The sequence below is a fragment of the Hemicordylus capensis genome, chromosome 4 (assembly GCF_027244095.1).
Source record: "Hemicordylus capensis ecotype Gifberg chromosome 4, rHemCap1.1.pri, whole genome shotgun sequence".
In the NCBI taxonomy this organism is placed as follows: Eukaryota; Metazoa; Chordata; class Lepidosauria; order Squamata; family Cordylidae; genus Hemicordylus; species Hemicordylus capensis.
The window spans coordinates 36,067,824-36,087,335 of record NC_069660.1 but is presented as its reverse complement, the minus strand read 5'-3'; the positions used below and the strand labels follow the sequence as shown (position 1 = coordinate 36,087,335).

Sequence of the window (19,512 nt, the reverse complement as noted above, 5' to 3'; positions counted from 1 at the left end):
TCTGCCTTTTCGTTAAAAACAGGCACAAGGCCGTTTGCCATATAAAAACAAAGAAGCCAGTAAGACATAACAACATACACTCCAATAAACACATAAAAGCAGCAATCCAAAAACAGATACAATTCGAAAACAGATAAAAGTTTCATGGGCCCAGTAAAATTACAGTCCAAAAGCCATAAACAAAAAACTGCGAACACTAAGCCTTTCAAGAGAACCTGACGTAACTCTCTGTGAAGAGAATCCCAGAGGTGTGGTGCCCATTTCTGACCTGGCTCTGCTACCCACTACGTGCATTCTAGTAAAAGGTAGGCAGACACCAGGATCTCTGAGGCCAATCCAAGGGTGCAGGCAGGTTTCTATGGCATTAGACAGTCCTTAAGGAAACCAGGCCCCTGATCAGGTCTGCACAACTTTGGCCCTCCAGCTGCTTTTGGGACTCTCACCATCCCGACTACTGGCCAGTATGGCTGGGGGTGATGGTAGTCCAACAACAGGGCCAAAGTTGTGCAGCCCTGACCTAGATCACGTGCGTCCCGAGTGTCTGGACATCCATCTGGGTATGAAAGTAAGAAAAAGATGGACATGTATAGGTGCATGTATGTATGTATGTATGTATGGATGTATATACACTGTGCCAAATTCACATGGCTGCAGCAGTTTCTAATAGGCACCTACACTCTGATCCAGGGCTGCTCAACTTCAGCCCTCCTGCAGATGTTGGCCTACAAGTCCCATAATCCCTGGTTATTGGCCACTGTGGCTGGGGATCATGGGAGTTGTAGTTCAAAAACAGCTGGAGGGCTGAGGTTGATCAGCCCTGCTCTAATCCAAAAAGTCCCCAACTTAGGTCCCCAGATGTTGTTGGGACTAGAGCTTCCATCATCATCAAAGACCATTGTGGCTGGGGAATGATGGGAGTTGTAGTCCCAGCATCTGGGGACCCAAGGTTGGGAACCCCTGCTCTAATCAGTGCTTCAGGTTCAGATGTACTTCCTGAAGCTGAAGAGTAACATTCAATCAGCTTGAATTTTGGACAAAAGCATCCGCAGAAACAAGTCTTGGAAACCCTGGCACAGCTGACAGTACAAGTTTCCCTTTTTGGTAGGACAACAATTACAACTGTGTGTACAACTCAGCACTCCATGCAAGGGCATATTTCCGTTAACAGTCCCTAATTCTTTGGCCAACAGTACAGACCAAGAGAATGGTCTTTTGTTCAGCATCTCTGCCAGTCTCTCCAAGTTTCAACTTTTTTAAAAAAAGAAACCCCACTCTGCCTATGCCCTTGGAGCTCCAACTGAGCCAGGGCTGGCCTGATGGAATGCTGGTGCTCACCCCTGGGACAGTGATGCAATAAAGAGAAGAGTGCCTCTGAGTACATGCAAAGTGACTTTCCTTCACTGCTGAATAATTAACCGCCAGCCCTACCACACACCAGATTCAGGCTAGGTTTGAGCTCACAAGGCACAGCTTCCAAACACACTGCAACCCTGGCACCTGAAATCAATCCCTGGTCTTGTTCCACAATGAGTTAATCCTATTGAGTGGAGGAACACTGTGAGTCTCCTCCTCTTCCTTGTCCCAGGCAACACCATTTGAATATGTGAGGAAATGCACCAGGAAGCCAGGCAAGTAGGAAGGGGCTGGCAGCCAGACAAAGAGAGATGGGACAGATTGGTACTGTGTCAGTACATGCCAGGGCATCCCTCACACAAACTGTCTTGTGTTAGAGTCTCAATCGGAAAGACGTGTCAGGATTTATTCCCTGGGTAAATTAACAAGCCTGCTGATAAATTCCCTGATGAGATTTCATTAGCCATCTGGTCACCGGCCGCAAGCACTGAAATGCCATTATGTAACTTGCATCGCCAGCGGGTTAGCTGAGCAGCTGGCAATAGGCCCTGACTGCCCCATGACTGCAGTGAGGGTCAGAGACAGTGTCTTCTCCATCCTCATCTCCCTTATTCTCCCCCACACATCAGCATTCATTCTAGGTCTCTTGGGCAGGCAAAGAAGTCGAACGGCATTCTTTGTCTCCTTTGCTAAGGCAGCAGCATAAAAGAAGGCAGCGTTCCATTCCCCTTCTCCATGTGACTGATGGTCGCAGTCTCACACACTGCCGGGAGCTCAGATTGCCTCATCGGCATGGCATGTTCCCCACAATGGTTATGCTCCTCATGCATGCACAATGCTATCCCTGTGTGCTAGAAATGAATACAATCTGCCTTGGGGGGGGGGGGAGTACCTGCTGCGGCTGGTAGGCTTGCTTTCCCATGGCACCCAACCAAGGAGGGCCTTGTGCACATTTACAGCTGGGGACGTGACACTGCTTTCCCCTGAAATGCTGACTTCCCAACACGCCTGCCCCTTGGGTTTCAACCAAGAGCATCAAGGGAGCACCAGACTCCCCACTGCCTGCTAATCCTTCCGGCTCTTAATGCTGCCTGGGCCTGAATATAAGTGTGAGGACTGTAGAGAAGGGACAAAGCTGGGACGGCGGTCTGAGGGTTTCCTTCTAATTCCTCTATTCATCATAGGCATGCAAGACTTTACGAACAGGAAGAAGCTGGAAGCCGCTGGACTGGCAATAGCTTCGGCTACTTCACCTCTTCTCAAGGGAAGGGGGACATAAAGTCACCTTAGATGTCCAAGTGACAGAAAGACAGTGGACAAATTTTGTATGAAATAACATTACTTTAAAATAAAAAAAAGATGTCCAGCTTCTATAATTTCTTTTCCTTGGGTGCTACACCCCAACCACTCTGTGCACTCCCCACATACCCAAATCCAGCCTTAGACAGCTAGGCTTCACTGGAGCTAGGGAATTATGGCACTAAATGTCAATTTTAGCAAAATACATAAATAAAACACCCACTTTTTAAAAAGTAGGTTTTAGCAATGATGCTGTTGATCCATTTTTAGTAAAGCCTTAAATGTTTATAGGCCTATTATTAAGGATCAACCTAGAAGTGGCGTTAAAACACTTGGGATTCCCAGCATGTGTTTTCACCAACCTTAGCTGCAGAGGCCCTAATTCAGATTTGTTTTATAGCTGCTTCCCTCATGCACATAAGGAAATCTTATGTAGATTAACTAATAGTCTATTCAGCAACAACTCCATTTTCTCCTTCTCCTTTCCCTCCCTTTTTCTGTCCAACTTCTCCCCCACACTCTACAAGATCCCCACTGGGACAAATGTCCAAAACAAATGAACTGCAAGAGATTACTGGATAGAATACAACAAAATTAGAACCATGGCGTATGACCGGTGAGGGTTAACCCTTTCTCGCCATTAACTGAAATCTAAAAGTTTTTATTTGCCCCTGAAGGTGTTATTTGTTCTAAACAGTACCATCAGGAGTTAATTTTGGATGAGAAAACCACACAGGCAAAGAGTTAGCTTGCCTCTCCTTCCAAAGTTCTGATTTGGATTTCTGCCCTCAGATGCATTTTGGGGATGGGGGGAGGGCGGAGTCCCACAATGATAATCTCAAGCACTGGATTCAATTAAACGCTTAATGTCAAATACCCATTTAATGTAGAAGAGATTAAATATTGTTCCCTTTTTTCTGCACTTGGTGTACTTTCCAATGTGGGCTACAACAGCATAAGCCATCACTGGCTATTTTGGGACCAGGGAATGTTCTTAAGGACCATGATGCTGCCAAATTGTTGGAGCTAAGTAGATCTGGTCAGTGCCTGGAGAGCATCTTGTGCTCCTGAGAGGAAAGGCTGGCTATAAATGGAATAAACGGTTTACAATTAATACTGTGGCCTGTAAGCAGTGTGCAGCCCATGGAGGCAGATGGAAAGCGATGGAGCTGAACACGGCCATTCAAACCTCATTTCAGAAATAGGTTCACTGAGTTGTGCTGGGCAAGTCACTTCTCCCTCAGCTTCCCATTAACAGTGACCTTCCAGGGTTGTTATGAATAAGGAAACTGGTGAAGCATAGAGGGTTAAAAGCAGGAGTGATGAGCTGCCAGCTCTCTGGTTCATCTCCAGCTCAAACATTAACTCACTGGGTGGTCTTAGGCAAGGAGCCATCTCATAGTCTCAGCCTCGTCCAACATAATAGGAGGAGGATGACAATAATAATAATAACAAATCTTACAAGGATTTTATCAGGATTACTGAGACAGTAAGGCTCATGATCCGCGTGCAGAGCCAAAATGGGGTCTGTGAAGAGAGTGGGTCCGGCGGACGAGCCGGTTAGGGCAGCGGGATTCGGGGGCCTCCCAGCCCACGGAAGTTCCATAAGGCACTAGAGTGTGCGGTGCCTTGTGGGGAGCCTCCCGACTTGTGAGTCGCTGCAGCGCTGAGCTGCGCCAACACTGAAACCTGAGTTAAGCAGCGGGCTTTGCAAGCAGGCTTGCCGCCGGGAGCCACACAGCTCCAATTGCTGCACACAAAGAGCAGGAACCAGGCTGGGCTCCCTTAACACAGTTCATGCTGCTCATGGGAACAGCCTCTATGAGTTCATTCACACAATCAAAAACTGTGTTCTACTCTGGTTTGGGAGCTGTGTATGCTTCCATTTTTGGCTTCTGTGGAAGCAAGGTAGGCGGAAAACCTGGGTAGCTTTTCCTCCTAACTCGCTTCCACACAATCACTCCTACCCAGCTTTCCCTCCTACCTTGCTTCCACACAACCGAAAATTGGGAGCACACACAGCTCCTGGGTAGAACACAGTGATTGATGGTGTGAATGACATCACTATGTAACATTAGTATGCACTATAAGAATACACAGGTCTAATAAACAAACAAACAAACAAACAAGATCAGCGAGTGTATGGGCAATGCCATTTATGTCTTCTCCCAGAAAGAAACAACTGCCAGACATATGAAAGAGAATCTGTGCAGAAGCACAGGGAACAGACGATGGAATTAATGTCAGGGTCACGGTGGTGATCCTTTGGGGCTGCCCTGAAACCCATAAGCAGTGCCCATTCTGGCCAAGAGCTGATGGGATTGTCTGGTTGCATTTCCGTCAGGAGTTGTGACATTTGTCATTATTCCGTGTCCTGCTGGATCTTGAATACAGATGCCTTCTGTGCACCAGGCAGCATGAATGAAAAGAATGAGGGGGAGGGAGAAGCTTGTTAGTGTAGGCATAAATCCAAGAGAAGATGAAGGGAGGCTTTTCTTTCTTTCTTTCTTTCTTTCTTTCTTTCTTTCTTTCTTTCTTTCTTTCTTTCTTTCTTTCTTTCTTTCTTTCTTTGTCAAGGCTCTTTAAAGTCCTTGAGAAAACACCCTAATGCTTAAAGGGAAAATTATTCTAATGGAGCTAGGACCTACAGAAGGGTCACAATAGTATCTGCAACCTGCTATGAAGAACACGGGGTGTCCCGCTTGGAGCACCCAGCCCAGGGCTGTAGATATGGGCTTGGGATGGGAACATAACAAACCAGGATTCCCGTTTGGATTTCCAGTCCCTTATTCATGGGTTGGCCATCCAATCCATCACAATACACAACAAAATGCTTGTTTCATGTGTGCAATTGTACTGTAACTAACTAGCTGGGCTGGGCGCAGAGCATCTGTGCTTCTAGTGTGCCGCAGCCGTTTTCTCCCCGCACTCCGCTGGCACTTATTTTCCCCTCTGGCCAGCCAGCCAGCCAGCCACCTGCCCCACCCCCTGCCTGCCACCTCTGCTGGCTGCCCCCCGCCGTCCCTACACCTCCTCCTGCCTGCCGGCCAGCCACCTCCCACCTCCTCCTGCCGGCACCAGCTGCCATTGCTGCTTTCTCCCCCCAATCCCAGTCGATACCCAGGCTCGCGAGAGCTGCCACACATGGGATTAGTGACGGGTATGCCTTAGAGAAATATATATAAAGAAGAAGATTTCCCAGGCCCAATTACATTTGGTATTGGAACCCTTGGTGATATTTAGCTGTTCATGCTCAGCACAGCTCCACACATGCAGCTGAATTTGGCTTCTTCAGGCTCCTGGCAAGTTTCTAGCTCTCATGGTTGAAGCAAAAATGTGCAGGAGTGTCAGAGGAAGTTTCTAAAACCAGAAGGGGCTCGCGTGGAACACCTCTGCCCTTCACATAAGGGTTTAATTTGAACCAGGGCTAATCCTGGAATTGTGGTAAGCAAGATTCCAATTATGTACCATATAATTAACTGGGATGTGCTGGTAACCACTAAGCATGTACAGCATGCCCATCTCTCACCATCAAATAATCAGATCCAGTCCCCACATATCTAAAAGTTAAAACTGCAGAGGTTAGTATTTCTAGGTCAAAAGCAATAGCTCCCAGGCGTGTTTGAACAAAACGACTTCTATTCTTAGTTTCTCCTTCCTCCACACCCCAGATGAGCTATAAACTCACACCTGATCTGGTTTTAACATGACACAGCTTTGCTAAGCATTCCCAGTTCCTGATAGAAAATATAAGTATCCCAAAGATCCCATATACACCTAGGGCACGTTCACACATAATGTGGAACCTACTTGCAAAGTTGGCAACCTCGGACCTTCTCTGTGGGAAGTAGGCACTCTGCCACTGAGCTATGGCCTTTCTCCAGGAAGTAAATGTTGCTTAATGTATCAGAATTGCAGCTATTCTATAGTAAATAGAACCAGATTTACTGTGTGATCAAAATATTCTATTAAACATTTTTAAACGGGCAGTTCAGTAACCCACGTTTCAGAAGCCAGCGCAGGGCTGGTTAATGCTAAGAATATAACATACAGAGAATTTATTTATTTATTTATTTATTTATTTGAAACATTTGATATACTGCCCACTCCGAAGACTCTGGGCGGTGTTGATGAAGAATGAAGATGATCTGTCAGCAATATTTTTAAAATTTATTTTTATTACTTTTAAAAACATTTTATATCCCATTTTTCCTCCAAGGAGCCCAGAGCGGTGTACTACATACTTATGTTTCTCCTCACAACAACTCTGTGAAGTAGGTTAGGCTGAAGTAACTGGCCCAGAGTCACTCAGCAAGTATCATGGCTGAATGGGGATTTGAACTTGGGTCTCCTCGGTCCTAGTTCAGCACTCTAACCATTACACTACGTTGGCTCTGTAATTGTGTGTGTATGTGTGGTGGTGGGGTTGTATGGTCAGGCAAACAGTTGATCCTTGGTGTGAGAATCAGGTTGTTGTAAGTATAAAGGTAAAGTGTGCCCGTCAAGTTGATTTCGACTCCTGGCGCCCACAGAGCCCTGTGGTTTTCTTTGGTAGAATACAGGAGAGATTTACCATTGCCTCCTCCTGCACAGTATGAGATGATGCCTTTCAGCATCTTCCTATATCATTGCTGCCTGATAAAGATGTTTCCCATAGTCTGGGAAACATACCAGCAGGGATTTGAACCGGCAACCTTCTGCTTGTTAGTCAAGCATTTCCCCGCTGCGCCACTTAAGGTGACCTGTTATATAAGTATACATGTCTCTATTTTCCTCTGCAAAGTTAACTACCTTTGTTGTTCGAGTAATTCCTGCAGTTGTGAGCAGCCTGCCATCGTTTGTCAGGAGGACAAATGCTTTACCTAAGTGGATTAGAATCTACAAAGTGGACTGATGTCTCATCTGGTCCAGGCATAAGGCCTTCCTCCTGAAAGAAGGTCTATAAAGAGACATGCAGTAGCACTCCAAGAAAGGTACTGCCGACATTGTTCCCTGGAGGAACACGACTGAGTAAAACAAGTTGCCCCTTTCCTAACAACTCTGCTACTCCACAGGGATGACGGAGGCACAGATCTTGGGAACAACCTAGATTGAAGTCTCCAAGGATGAATTGGCCTGAAACTGGAGGCCTAGAATCTATCCAAGACTCCCATGCAAATGCTCTGAACGGCTTTCCTTTGGGATGTGATACTGCAGCAGAAGCATAAAGTAATCCAAACCACAGTGAGAAGAAGCAGAGGAGGAGGGAGGGAAGATGGGCAGTGGTTTTGGCACAGAAACAGGGACTGAAAGAAAGAGAATCGGGGCCAGGAGGTGGTACCCCGTGACCTTTCTCTCCGACACAAATTCGTAACAAAAGCTAGACTAGCCAATCTCCAAATCCCTTGAGTCTCAGAGCTAAAAATATCCCCACTGTCCACAGCTCTCTCTCCCCAGCAGAGACTACATCATAAGACCCTGCTATTTACAGGGCCAGGAGTAGCTTTATATAGAATGACGAGTAGGATAAAGCCATGAGTGCCTTAGAGAGAATGACGGGAGGTCAAGAGGCTCTCGACTCGCCAAGGACAACAAACAGTGGGTAGTGGCTTCTGCACCGCATTTTATCCACACACCGCAAAGTCATCAGCTCCAGTTCAGTCCTAGGAGGTTGTTTTCCTTCCCTGAACCATTTATAGGAAATGATCTGTCTGGCTTGTGAGCAAAAGGGTTTCCAAATGAGTTCCTCTTTGGAGGACATTTTCAGTTCTCTTCAGCTCATGAACCTTAAAAATGCTACACAAGCCATAGGAACAACCTTAATGTGTATTAGACCAGTGGCCCAAATACGGTACTTAAAGAAAAAGGTGTCTAAGCTGCCATTTAAGAACAGCCCTGCTGGATCAGGCCCAAGGCCTATCGAGTCCAGCGTCCTGTTCCACACAGCAGCCCACCAGATGCCTCTGGGAAGCCCACAGGCAAGAGGTAAGAGCATGCCCTTTCTCCTACCTGTTGCTCCCCTGCAACTGGTGTTTAGAGGCATCTTGCCGCTTAGGCTGGAGTTGGCCTATAGCCCTCAGAACAGCAGCCATTGTTACTTGTCTTCCATGAATTTCTCTAAACCCTTCTTAAAGCCATCAAGGCTGGTGGCTGTCACTACATCTTGTGGCAGATAATTCCATAGGTTAATTATGCATTGTATGAAAAAGTACTTCCTTTTGTTAGTCCAGATTTCTTGGCAATCAGTTTCATGGGATGACCCCTCGTTCTAGTGTTATACGAGAGGGAGAAAAATGTATCTCTATCCACTTTCTCCACACCATGGAAAATTCTATAGACCTCTATCATGTCACCCCTCAGTTGTCTTTTTTTAAAATGAAAAAGCCCCAGGTGTTATAGCCTTATCTTGTAAGGAAGGTGCTCCAGGCCCCTGATCATCTTGGTTGCCCTCTTCTGTACCTTCTCCAGTTCTATAATGTACTTTGTGAGGTATGGTGACGAAGAACTGTACACAATACTCCAAATAATGTGGCAGCACCATAGATTTCTATAAGGGCATTATTATATTAGCAATTTTATTTTCAATTCTCTTCCTAATGATTCCAAGCATGGAACTGGCCTTTTTCACATCTGCCACACATTGTGTCGATACTTTCAATGAGCTGTCCACCACAACCCCAAGATCTCTCTCCTGGTCAGTCACCAACAGCTTAGACTCCATCAGCGTATATGTGAATTTGGTGGCAGCGGGGTGTGTGTGTGTGTGTGTGCCCAAATATGCATCACTTTACACTTGCTAACACTGAACCGCATCTGCCATTTTGTTGCCCACTCCCCCAGTTTGCAGAGATCCTTTTTGAGCTCCTCAAAAACTGTTGTTGATTTCACTACCCCAAATAATTTAGTGTCATCTCACTGGCCAAACTTTTAGATCATTTATGAACAAGTTAAAAGCACTGGTCCAAGTACAGGTCCTTGGGGAACCCCACTTCTTACTCCCCTCAATTTAGAGAACTGTCCATTTATACCTGCCCTCTGTTCCATGTCCTTCAACCAGTTAACAATCCACACATGAACCTGTTCCCTTATCCCATGACTGCTAAGTTTACTCAAGAGCCTTTGATGAGGAAATTTGTTGAAAGCTTTTTGAAAGTCCCAAGTATATTATGTCAACTGGATCACCTTTATCCACATGACTGCTGACACTCAAAGAACTCCAAAAGGTTGATGAGGCAAGAGTTATCTTTGAAGATTTCATGCTGATTCTCATTCATCAGGGCCTGTTCTTCTATATGCTTAACAGTTTTATCTTTGAGAATGCTTTCCATCCATTTATCCAGCACAGACATTAAGCTAATTGGCCTATTCTTTCCTGGATCCTCCCTGGATCTCTTTTTGAAAATCGGTGTTACACTGGCTGCCTTCTAGTCCTCTGATACAGAGCCTGATTGTAGGGATCCTTACCCATAAAAGCCTTGGGCGTGCGTCCGTGCCGCCCGTGTCTTTTTCGCCCGTTCTGGGCATGCGCGGAGATGGGCGGCCATGTTGGACCCGGCTGCCGGTGGGCGACTGGCCCCGATGGCGGCGGCGGCCGCCACGGGAGACCAGAAGGAGCAGAAGCGGCGGGCGGAGGGTGCGGCCGAGGCGGCGGCGGAGCCGCGGCCTCGGCCAAAGGAGTGCGGGCCAAGGAGGCGGTGGCCGTGGCGGGGCGACTGGCTCCGATGGCGGCGGCCGCCGCCACAAGAAACGGCGGGCGGAGAGAGCGCCCGAGGCGGCGGCGGAGGTGTCGGCCCAAGGAGTGCGCCCGAGGCGGGTGAGGCGGCAGCGGGAACCGCCCCCCCACTAGAGCCCGTTATTACAACGGGCTTACACATACTAGTAGGTTACATATTTGTGCAAGGAAGTCTTCACATCTGAGTTCTTTAATGATTCTTGGGTGGATGCCATCTGAACATAAGAACAGCCCTGTTGGATCATGCCCAAGGCCCATCTAGTCCAGCATCCTGTTTCACACAGTGGCCTGCCAGATGCCGCTGGAAGTTGAGGGCATGCCCTTTCTCCTGCTGTTACTCCCCTGCAACTGGTACTCAGAGGCATCCTGCCTTTGAGGATGGAGGTGGCCTATAGCCCTCCGACTAGTAGCCGTTGATAGACCTCTCCTCCACAAAGTTATACAAACCCCTCTTAAAGCCATCCAGGTTGTTGACTGTCACCACATCTTGTGGCAGAGAATTCCACAAGATGTGGTGACCAGAATTGTACACAGTACTCCAAGTGTGGCTGCACCATAGTTTTGTATAAGGGCATTATAATATTAGCAGCTTTATTTTCATTCCCCTGAAATCTGGCCCTGGTGATTTGCAGATTGTTTAGAACGTCATCTCATGTCACTTCTATCTGACTCGGTTCTTTAGCCTCTGTCCCCGTGAAGCTCAGTTCAGGCACAGGTATACATCTGCCATGAAGGCAGATGCAGAGAACTTGTTCGCTTCTGTGCAATCTCCTTAATAATCCCTTTCACTCCCTCATCATCAGGACCAACTGCCTCCCTGGCAGGTTTCCTACTTCTGATGTATGTAAATAAGTTTTTGTTATTCCCCTTGATGTTTTTAGCTAAATGTTCCTCAAACTCTCTTTTCACCTCCCTTGTTGTCTCCTTTCATTTCTTTTGCCAGAGTTTGTGTTCCTTTCTGTTCTCTTCATTTGAGCAGGCCTTCCAATTTCTGAAGGAATTATTCTTCCTGTTTATAGCTTCCTGTACTTTACTTGTTGGCCATGCTGGCATCTTTCTGGACTTGGTGGTACCTTTTCTCCTTTTGGGTATACAATCTAACTGGGCTTGGATTTGGATGGAAGCCCTCCACCCCGTTAACCACCAGTTAATCCAGATGCATGTAGTTACATTAATGGAGGGCAAGGCATTCGGCACATGCACAGAGGAGCTGTTCTCTCTAGTCAATCTGCAAAGGTAGAATAAAATAAGCCCCATTAATATTAACACATGCAGAATCTAATGAGCCCTTGGTGGAATTAACTATTGAAGCTGGTTCTGCTCTTTTCCAATTAAGGCAAGTGAAGTGCTTGAATAAACCTAGCTGGAGTATCATTTGTTGCTCCTTTAAGTGATTATCTCTGGACTATGCAGACCCTAGAATGCATCTTAGTCTTTATAAAAGAGAAGTCTCTGGAAATGTTGTTAGCAGGGAGTGGGGGAATGATTTAAGGGATGGGCAGTCGCTTCGTGGAGCACATGCTTTGCAGAAGGTCCCAGATTCAATCCTGGGCCCCACCAGGTCGGGCTTGGAAGGATCCTCATCAGAAATCCTGGAGAGCCACTGCCAGTCAGCACCGTCAAGACTGAGCTAGAAGACCAATGGCCAGACTCAGAATCAGGGGCCTAGCGAGGGGAGAGGGGGCCTGTGTTCCTCCCTCTCCCTGGCGGCCCCTTGGAGTGAGGGAGATAATGAAGAAAATAGGGAGGGGTGGAACTGGGGGGCCCTCAGGAGCTGGGCCCCCCGGGTTCTTTGCACCCATCCGCTCCATTACAGCAACACCCCTGCTCAGAATAAGGTCGCTTCCTAGAGTTTAGCAAGACATACTGTCCAGGACTGCATGCATTCTGCAGTTTGACTCTAGAGATGTGCACGGAATGCAATTTGCAGTCCGAATCGTGGCACATCCCTTTAAAATGGAGGGACTACAAGTCCCCTTTCACCCAGAAGAGAGTAGGCCCCTATCTGCTCCACACACCGCCACTTCCGTAATCACGGTGCTCCTCCCCTTCCCCTCCCCACTCTCAGCGCACACTGGCAGCGCTCTCCTCCAGCTGCCCCCGTGCGACACTGGCACGCACATGGCCACTACGCATGCGTGGAGGCCATCTGTGTGCTGGCACCGGATGGGGATAGCTGGGGGAGGGCAGAGCCGTGACAGCCAGCGTGGTGTAGTGGCTAGAGTGCTGGACTAGGACCGGGGAGACCCGAGTTCAAATCCTCATTCAGCCATGAAAATAGCTGGGTGACCCTGGGCCAGTCACTTCTCTCTCAGCCTAACCTACTTCACAGGGTTGTTGTGAAAGAGAAACTCAAGTATGTAGTACACCGCTCTGGGCTCCTTGGAGGAAGAGCGGGATATAAATGTAATAATAATAATAATAATAACAATAATAATAACAGAAGTGGTGACATGTGGAGGAGGAGCAGGTATGGACCTGCTCTCCTCCGTATTAAAAGGGATTTTTAATCTCTATATTTCGAAAGGGATGTGCCATGATTCAGACTCACTCCGAATCGTGTTTTGTGCACATCCCTATTTGATTCCGCAGTCAACATGCAATTTGTGGAATTTGGAATGGGGTGCAGAATCTCTCATCATGCTGACCACTTCATGCCCCTCTTAAATCCCTTCACTGACTTCCTCTCCACTCTTGCATTCTGTACAAGCTTCTTGTTCTTACCTACAAAGCCCCCATAGCTTTTCCCCTCCCTACCTCTCAGCTCTCTTTCTCACTACACTCCTGGCCCTGACCTTTACCTGCCTGATCCCGCAAATGACTTTGCCCCTCTCCACTTATTGCTCCTCATGCTTGAAACTTCCTCCTAGGACACCTGCATGTGCATGATGCCTCTTCTCTTACTTTCCTCATATCCCCTCTTAATATTCACCATTTCTGCAATTTCTGCAAAGCCTTTGGCACAAGGCTTCAGTTTCTATTCCCTATTCACCACACGTGTGTCAGCCATTTGCGTGGCAACACTGAACGGGGCTGCAAGGAGGAACGCTGCAGGCTGCAGCCCTACACCTACACTTTTTGGGAGAGCGCTGGCGGGAGGAAAGTGATGGGGCAGGGATGAGCACGTAGGAGGCACCATCCTTGTCCCTTAAAGTAAACCCCACCACCACCATCCCGGGAGTGCATGGAAGGAACCAGTTCTGTGCACAGCCCTACTTTGCGGCAGGCACCTGGCCTAGCATTTTCTGGAAAGCACTGTATACTCTGATGCACAAATGTGTGCAAATAGGAAATAATTTTCAGGATTCCCAGAATCTTCATGTTTATTCAAAACAAAACAGAAATGTGTGTGCGTGTGCGTGTCTGCGTGCATGCATGTGTGTTCATTCTAGCCCTAAGATTTCAAAGATAAGCTTGAAACTATGAACATCTCTGAAACCTGGGGCAAGCGTGTGCAGGATTTCCCAGTAGTTCTTCTTCCACCTCCTCATGACTGGCAGAAGCAGAAATTATGCAAAATTAGTATGCAAATGTGCACAAATGATACGTTATAGAATCCAGCTTTCTTTGGTATAGAATGAGTTGCCAAAACATACTGAAACTAGTTGTGTGTGCAGAGCTGTGGGACGATCCATTCCTCTTCTCTGGAGGTCTGAGGTTCTGAACTCTGACAGAATGCAGATTCTCAGTGTAGTGTAGAAGCTATGAGCAGAAAACCCCCCAATTCAAATCTCACTTCAGCCATTAACACACTAGATGGCCTTAGGCAAGCCACCATTGCCAAGCCTCAGTTTCCACCTGTAATATGGGGACAACAATCCTCCTAATCTATTTTACAGGGTGGTTGTAAGTGGTGTTCCCTCTAACAGAGATTCCCCGATGTTGCTAACTACAACTCCCAGAATCTCCAGCTGCAATGGCAACTTTGCTTGGGGATTATAGGAGTTGTACTCAGCAACATCTGGGAATCCCTGTTAGAGAGAACACTGGTTGTAAAGATTACCGAGATGCAAATTACTTTGAATACTTGAAATAATATCCTATGGGTATGATACTGTTGGATCCTCCTTTGCAGCCTCATCAGGTTGAATTTGGCAATTTGGCAAGAGAGCCAGCGTGGTGTAGTGGTTAGAGTGCTGGACTAGGACCGGGAAGACCCGAGTTCAAATCCCCATTCAGCCATCATACTAGCTGGGTGACTCTGGGCCAGTCACTTCCCTCTCAGCCTAACCTACTTCACAGGGTTGTTGTGAGGAGAAACCTAAGTATGTAGTACACTGCTCTGGGCTCCTTGGAGGAAGAGCGGGATATAAAATGTAAAATAAAATAAAAAAATTATATTTCTATGCACAAGAGAGAAGGGAGAGAAAGGAAGCAATGGTCACCTTTAAAAATGGAGAAAACTGCTTTGTCTGTCAAATGAGGCTGGGGAGTCAGTGCATGACCACTGTAAATTAAAACCTAGGATTGGTTGCTATGGTGAGGGTGAATTCACAGCTGGTGACTTGGGTGAAAGATCTGCCGCCTGCAGATTTCAAGGTGGTGCGGCAAAGACCGTGTGCATGTGGAGGAATTACATGTTTATGTAAAAACCACTTTGGGTAAACATTTGTTTTGAGAACAGTGGTGTGGAAATATATCAAATAAATAAAATTATGAGGGGTAATGGAGTACAGCATACTTGGGTTTGAGCAGAATATGAAGGAATGTTGGGCACTGTTGCTCAGGTGCTTTGTGACAGAGACACAATAGGGCAGTTCACATGATCAACATTTGGGTAGGAGAAGCCCCCTACCCTAATCTGGGAGCCAGGCACGCTCCTGATTTTTGTCATGTGTTAGATAAAAATAAGGCTGGATGCAAGGAGCTTGATTGTCGGTCAAGCCTCAGCCAGGTAGGATGAGTGTGCCCTACCCAGATTCCATCCCCAGCTTCCGAATGAGGTAAGTGAAGGAAATTGTTCTACCCAGCTGGGTCTTGACTGACAATCAAGCTCCCCACCTTCAAACTTGTTTTCATCTAACACACAATCGAAAACCGGGAACGCGCCCAGTCCCAAATTAATGTTAATGATGTGAACTGCCCTAATATGTAGTGTGTGTGTGTGGGACAAGGGAATTAATAGGTCCTTAAAAGATCTGAGCCCTAGACCCATAGGGCTTGGCTCAGACAGACCCCGCCCTCCCAGTTTGATAATTAAACCTTTTAATGCTTTCTAAAGGAATCCAACACTCTCTTCCAGTGCTGAAGCCATTAATCAACAATGTGTCCACGAATGTCCGGCAGCATGGAGGACTGAGGCATGAAAAAAAGTTAGTCCGAGGCACATGTCCCAGTGGTCCAGTGCTGTCAGAGGACTCTGGAGGAATGGTGATGCACATGACAAGAAAGAGTGTCTATGGGGCACAAGAAAGCACATTCTGCCTGGCATCTCTTCATAGGGCATCAAACATCTTGTCATTAGGACTGTGGGGAGGACAGCTGGTCATGAGGTAGTGAGCATGAATTGTTCCCTTTGCTAAGCAGGGCCTGCCCTCATTTAAATTTGGATGGGTGCTCACTATGTGTTGCAAGGTACTCCCCATAGTGGATGGGGATGCAGCTTAGTTGTAGAGCAACTACTTGCCTGCAAAAGGTCCTGGGTTCAATCCCTGGCATCTCCAGGGCTGGGAAAGACCTCTCCCTGAAATCCTGGATAGCTGCTGCCAGTCAGTGTAGATGGACCAATGGTCTGACTTGGTATAAGGCAGCTTCCTATGTAGTCTGTTTCACTCCAAATGAGACCTTGGCAGGAGCTCCTAAAAATGTCCCACAACTTCAGAAAAGTGTTCAGGATCTTGTGGGCCTATATATTCCATTATTACAATGCACACATTTCGGGAAGGCAGGGTAGATGATTTCTTGCCCCTTAGCAACTGTTTTTGGAATGTTACTGGGTGCATTATTTGGCTAAATTTGGAGAGGGACATAGGAAGCTGCCTTCTACTAAGTCCATCATTGGTCCATCTAGCTCAGGATTGTCTACACAGACTGGCAGCAGCTTCTCCAAGGTTGCAGGCAGGAGTCTCTCTCAGCCCTATCTTGGAGATGCCAGGGAGGGAACTTGGAACCTTCTGTGGCCCCATCCCATAAAGGGAATATTTTACAGTGGTCTCCCATTCAAATGCAAACCAGGATAGACTCTGCTTAGCAAAGGTAACACTTCATGCTCGCTACCACAAGACCAGCAATCTTAACCCAGGGAGTCTGGGACTGGGGCTGGATTTCATTAGAATCCCTTACCACTCCCACCCCACCCCCCACATAATTTGAGCACTGCCCTCATGGAAACAGAAGGCTCTACAACAGGCCTGGGCAAACGTGACTCTCCAGATGTTGTTGACCTACACAGTGGCTGGGGATGATGGGAGTTGTAGTACAACAACATCTGGAGGGCCACATTTGCCCAGCCCCACTCTACAACCTGATTGTGCATCCAGATATAAAACTCTATTCCAATGCTCCCTTCCTGCAATAAAAGGCTTTCAACCCAAGCTTTCCTGTTGACTGCATGGAGAGAAGGAGAGAAATAGAGCGATAGTGTACAATGTACATGACAGCTGAGAAATGAGACCAAAGGCACCCATTTCTTCCTATAAATGCAGCGCAAGCAGAGGCCCCTTTAAGACGCTGCAGACGCGTGTGCAAGCGAGCGGCAGTGATGTGTCCGGGTACATTTACCGAATGCTAACAAGGAACTCGGTTCAAAGTCCAAGGTCGACAGGTGTATCTTTTCAAGGTGAAGCTCGTGTAAAACAGATCATTGTGTGTGCCAAAGAAGACAATGCAGGCGGGTGCGTCAGCCACCCTCCGGGCTTGAGAAAGGAATGCCGTGGGATGCTGTTTGCATGACATCCAATCCTAATGGGCGACTAGTACTACAATTACCGCACAATAGCTGGGATGGTTCCCAGCTGTTGATCATTAACAAAGAGGTGTGAATCCTCTGAGCCGGAGCCCAGAGCAGATCCGCTGTGGAGCGATCCGTCTATTCAAGCTGGTATGCTGGTTTTTCCCACAGCACAGAGGGGAGGGGAGGATTCTGTCCTGGGTCTAGGGAGCCAAACCCTCCCACTCTGCGTGTTTGAGGAGTAGCTGATGTTAACCCTGCACTAAAGTTCACAGTCATGATCAGCCCACCTCCATTTGGGCACTGAGCACGGGGCGGGGTGGGGTGGCCAAGTCCTCCAAGTTCGCACATCAGAAAAATCCAGAAGTGGGATGAGACTGCCTCTGGACCAGCCACTCAGCCTGCAGCCCAATCGACACACAGGGCTGTTGTGAGGGTAAACACAGTCATGTCCACCACTCTGGGCTCTTTGGAAGGAGAGCAAGATACATATGTAGCAAATAAATAAATGAGTAATAAATAAATGTGCCAGGGCTTCCCAACCGTGGGTCCTTAGATGTTGTTGGACTACAACTCCAATCATCCCCAGTCACAATGGCCGAATGACGGGATGATGGGAGTTGTAGTCCAACAATTATTCATTACTATTACTGCACATATTAGACAATATCTGGGGACCCAACCTTGGGAGTCTGTTCCCTACTTCATTTGCTCCAACAGTCATGTGTCTTTCAGTTTCTCCTCACAAAAAGGGGAGGGCTGCACAACCTCAGCCCTCCTGCAGATGTTGGCCTACAACTCCCATCATCCCTAACTACTGGTCACTATGGCTGGGGATGATGGGAGCCATAGTCAAAAAAGCAGCTGGAGGGCCCAGTTCCCAGTTCACTGCAATTACATGGCACAGGGGATCTCAAACCTGGGTCCCCAGATGTCGTTGGACTGCAACTCCCATCATCTCCAGCCACAATGGCCAAAGCCAGGGATGATGGGAGTTGTAGTCCAACAACTTCTGGGGACCCAGGCTTGAGAACCTCTGGCCTAGCAGAAGCTCGGGGCAGGATGAAATGAGAGGGTCCCTGACCTGGCCTGCCCCAACTCAGCAAATAAGTCACACTCACAGGGCAGCCTCCTGGCGTGGCTGTGCGCTTCAGGTCCTGACATGGCTTCTTCTCCCGATGGTGACAGGCAAAGTGGTCTGCCAGTGCCGGCCTCTGCTGCTCCAAGGGCCACCCCGCAGCAGGCCCCTCACTCACAGCAGCGGGTCAGAGGCAAGCCCTTCCGCAGCTCCCAGCAATCTCATCTTCCCAGGGAGTGGTCCAGCGCCGGGACTTCTCCCTCTGGCCGGGAGAGTGCAACTCAGGCTGTCTGGCTCGGCAAGAAGGGCTGGCGGGGACCCAGGCAGCAGAACGTACCAAGTGGTGTATCAGCAAAGGGGTGGGAGGGGCGAGCGGGCGAAGCGGCGTCTTCCTCGCCTGGAGGGTGCCTGCCGGGCTGCTACCGCCGCCGCCGCCGCCGCCGCCAAGATCCGAAGCGGAGAAACGTGTCGTGGGGAGGAGGAGAGGAGGAGGAGGAGGAGGGGAACCCCTGGTGTTTGTTTCATTACTGATGATGGGCTCAGTGTGGGCGGCAGAAATCCCCTGAGCACCCACTCGCCGTGATGGGTTTTGAGTTTCGCAGCAAAAGTGAAAGGCAAACTATGATTAATGGAAAAGATGAGCCGGTGGCAAGAAGGGGTGGGGGGGAACCAAGGGATTGGGGGGAGGTTTCGATTTGGTCTCAGCCCCTGGCTTTCTAGTGCAGAACGATGTTGTTTTCATGGGGCGATTCTTCCTTCTGTGCCCATGATGAAAGCGTCCCTTTCTCCTGAGTACCCTCTGGACGTGGTATCATAACTTGGGGTTGCCTTGTGTCAAAGAGGGATGCTGAACAGGGGGGGGGGGAAGTGAGACGCTCAGTCAGGGGCATAGCAAGGGGAGAGGGGGCCATCATGTTCGCCCCTCTCCCCTGTAGCCCCTCGGAGTGAGGGAGATAAATCATGAAGAAACTAGGGAGAGTAAGGCTGGGGGTTTACTAGAGAATTGTCTCCTCCCATGAATCTGCTGGGTACCACAATCCACTGCTGAGATCCTTCGCCATATTCTCCCCCTATCCAGTATGTGGTGGATGGGAACAAGAGACAGGGCCTTTTTGGTGGTGGCACTTAGAATGCAGATCAGCCTCTCAAAGACATCTGATGGCCAGCAAAGACAGTTTTATT

General features: G+C 48.1%; 1 protein-coding gene and 1 long non-coding RNA gene across 2 annotated transcripts in view; both read right to left on the bottom strand.

The window, feature by feature from the left end:
- Window positions 1–18,758, bottom strand: part of DBNDD2 (dysbindin domain containing 2) — a 39,606-nt gene extending 20,848 nt beyond the window's left edge. Inside the window, exon 1 of the mRNA XM_053247096.1 lies at window positions 18,374–18,758. Within this exon, the coding sequence (XP_053103071.1) occupies window positions 18,374–18,416 (43 nt within the window). The 5' untranslated portion in view covers window positions 18,417–18,758. The remainder of the gene's footprint in view (window positions 1–18,373) is intronic.
- Window positions 4,787–6,571, bottom strand: LOC128323630 (uncharacterized). Its single transcript, XR_008306397.1, has 2 exons — window positions 6,463–6,571; window positions 4,787–5,053 (listed from the first exon to the last, which is right to left on the bottom strand). It is a non-coding gene; the product is annotated as an uncharacterized LOC128323630 (long non-coding RNA).
- Window positions 18,759–19,512: the final 754 nt, after the last annotated feature.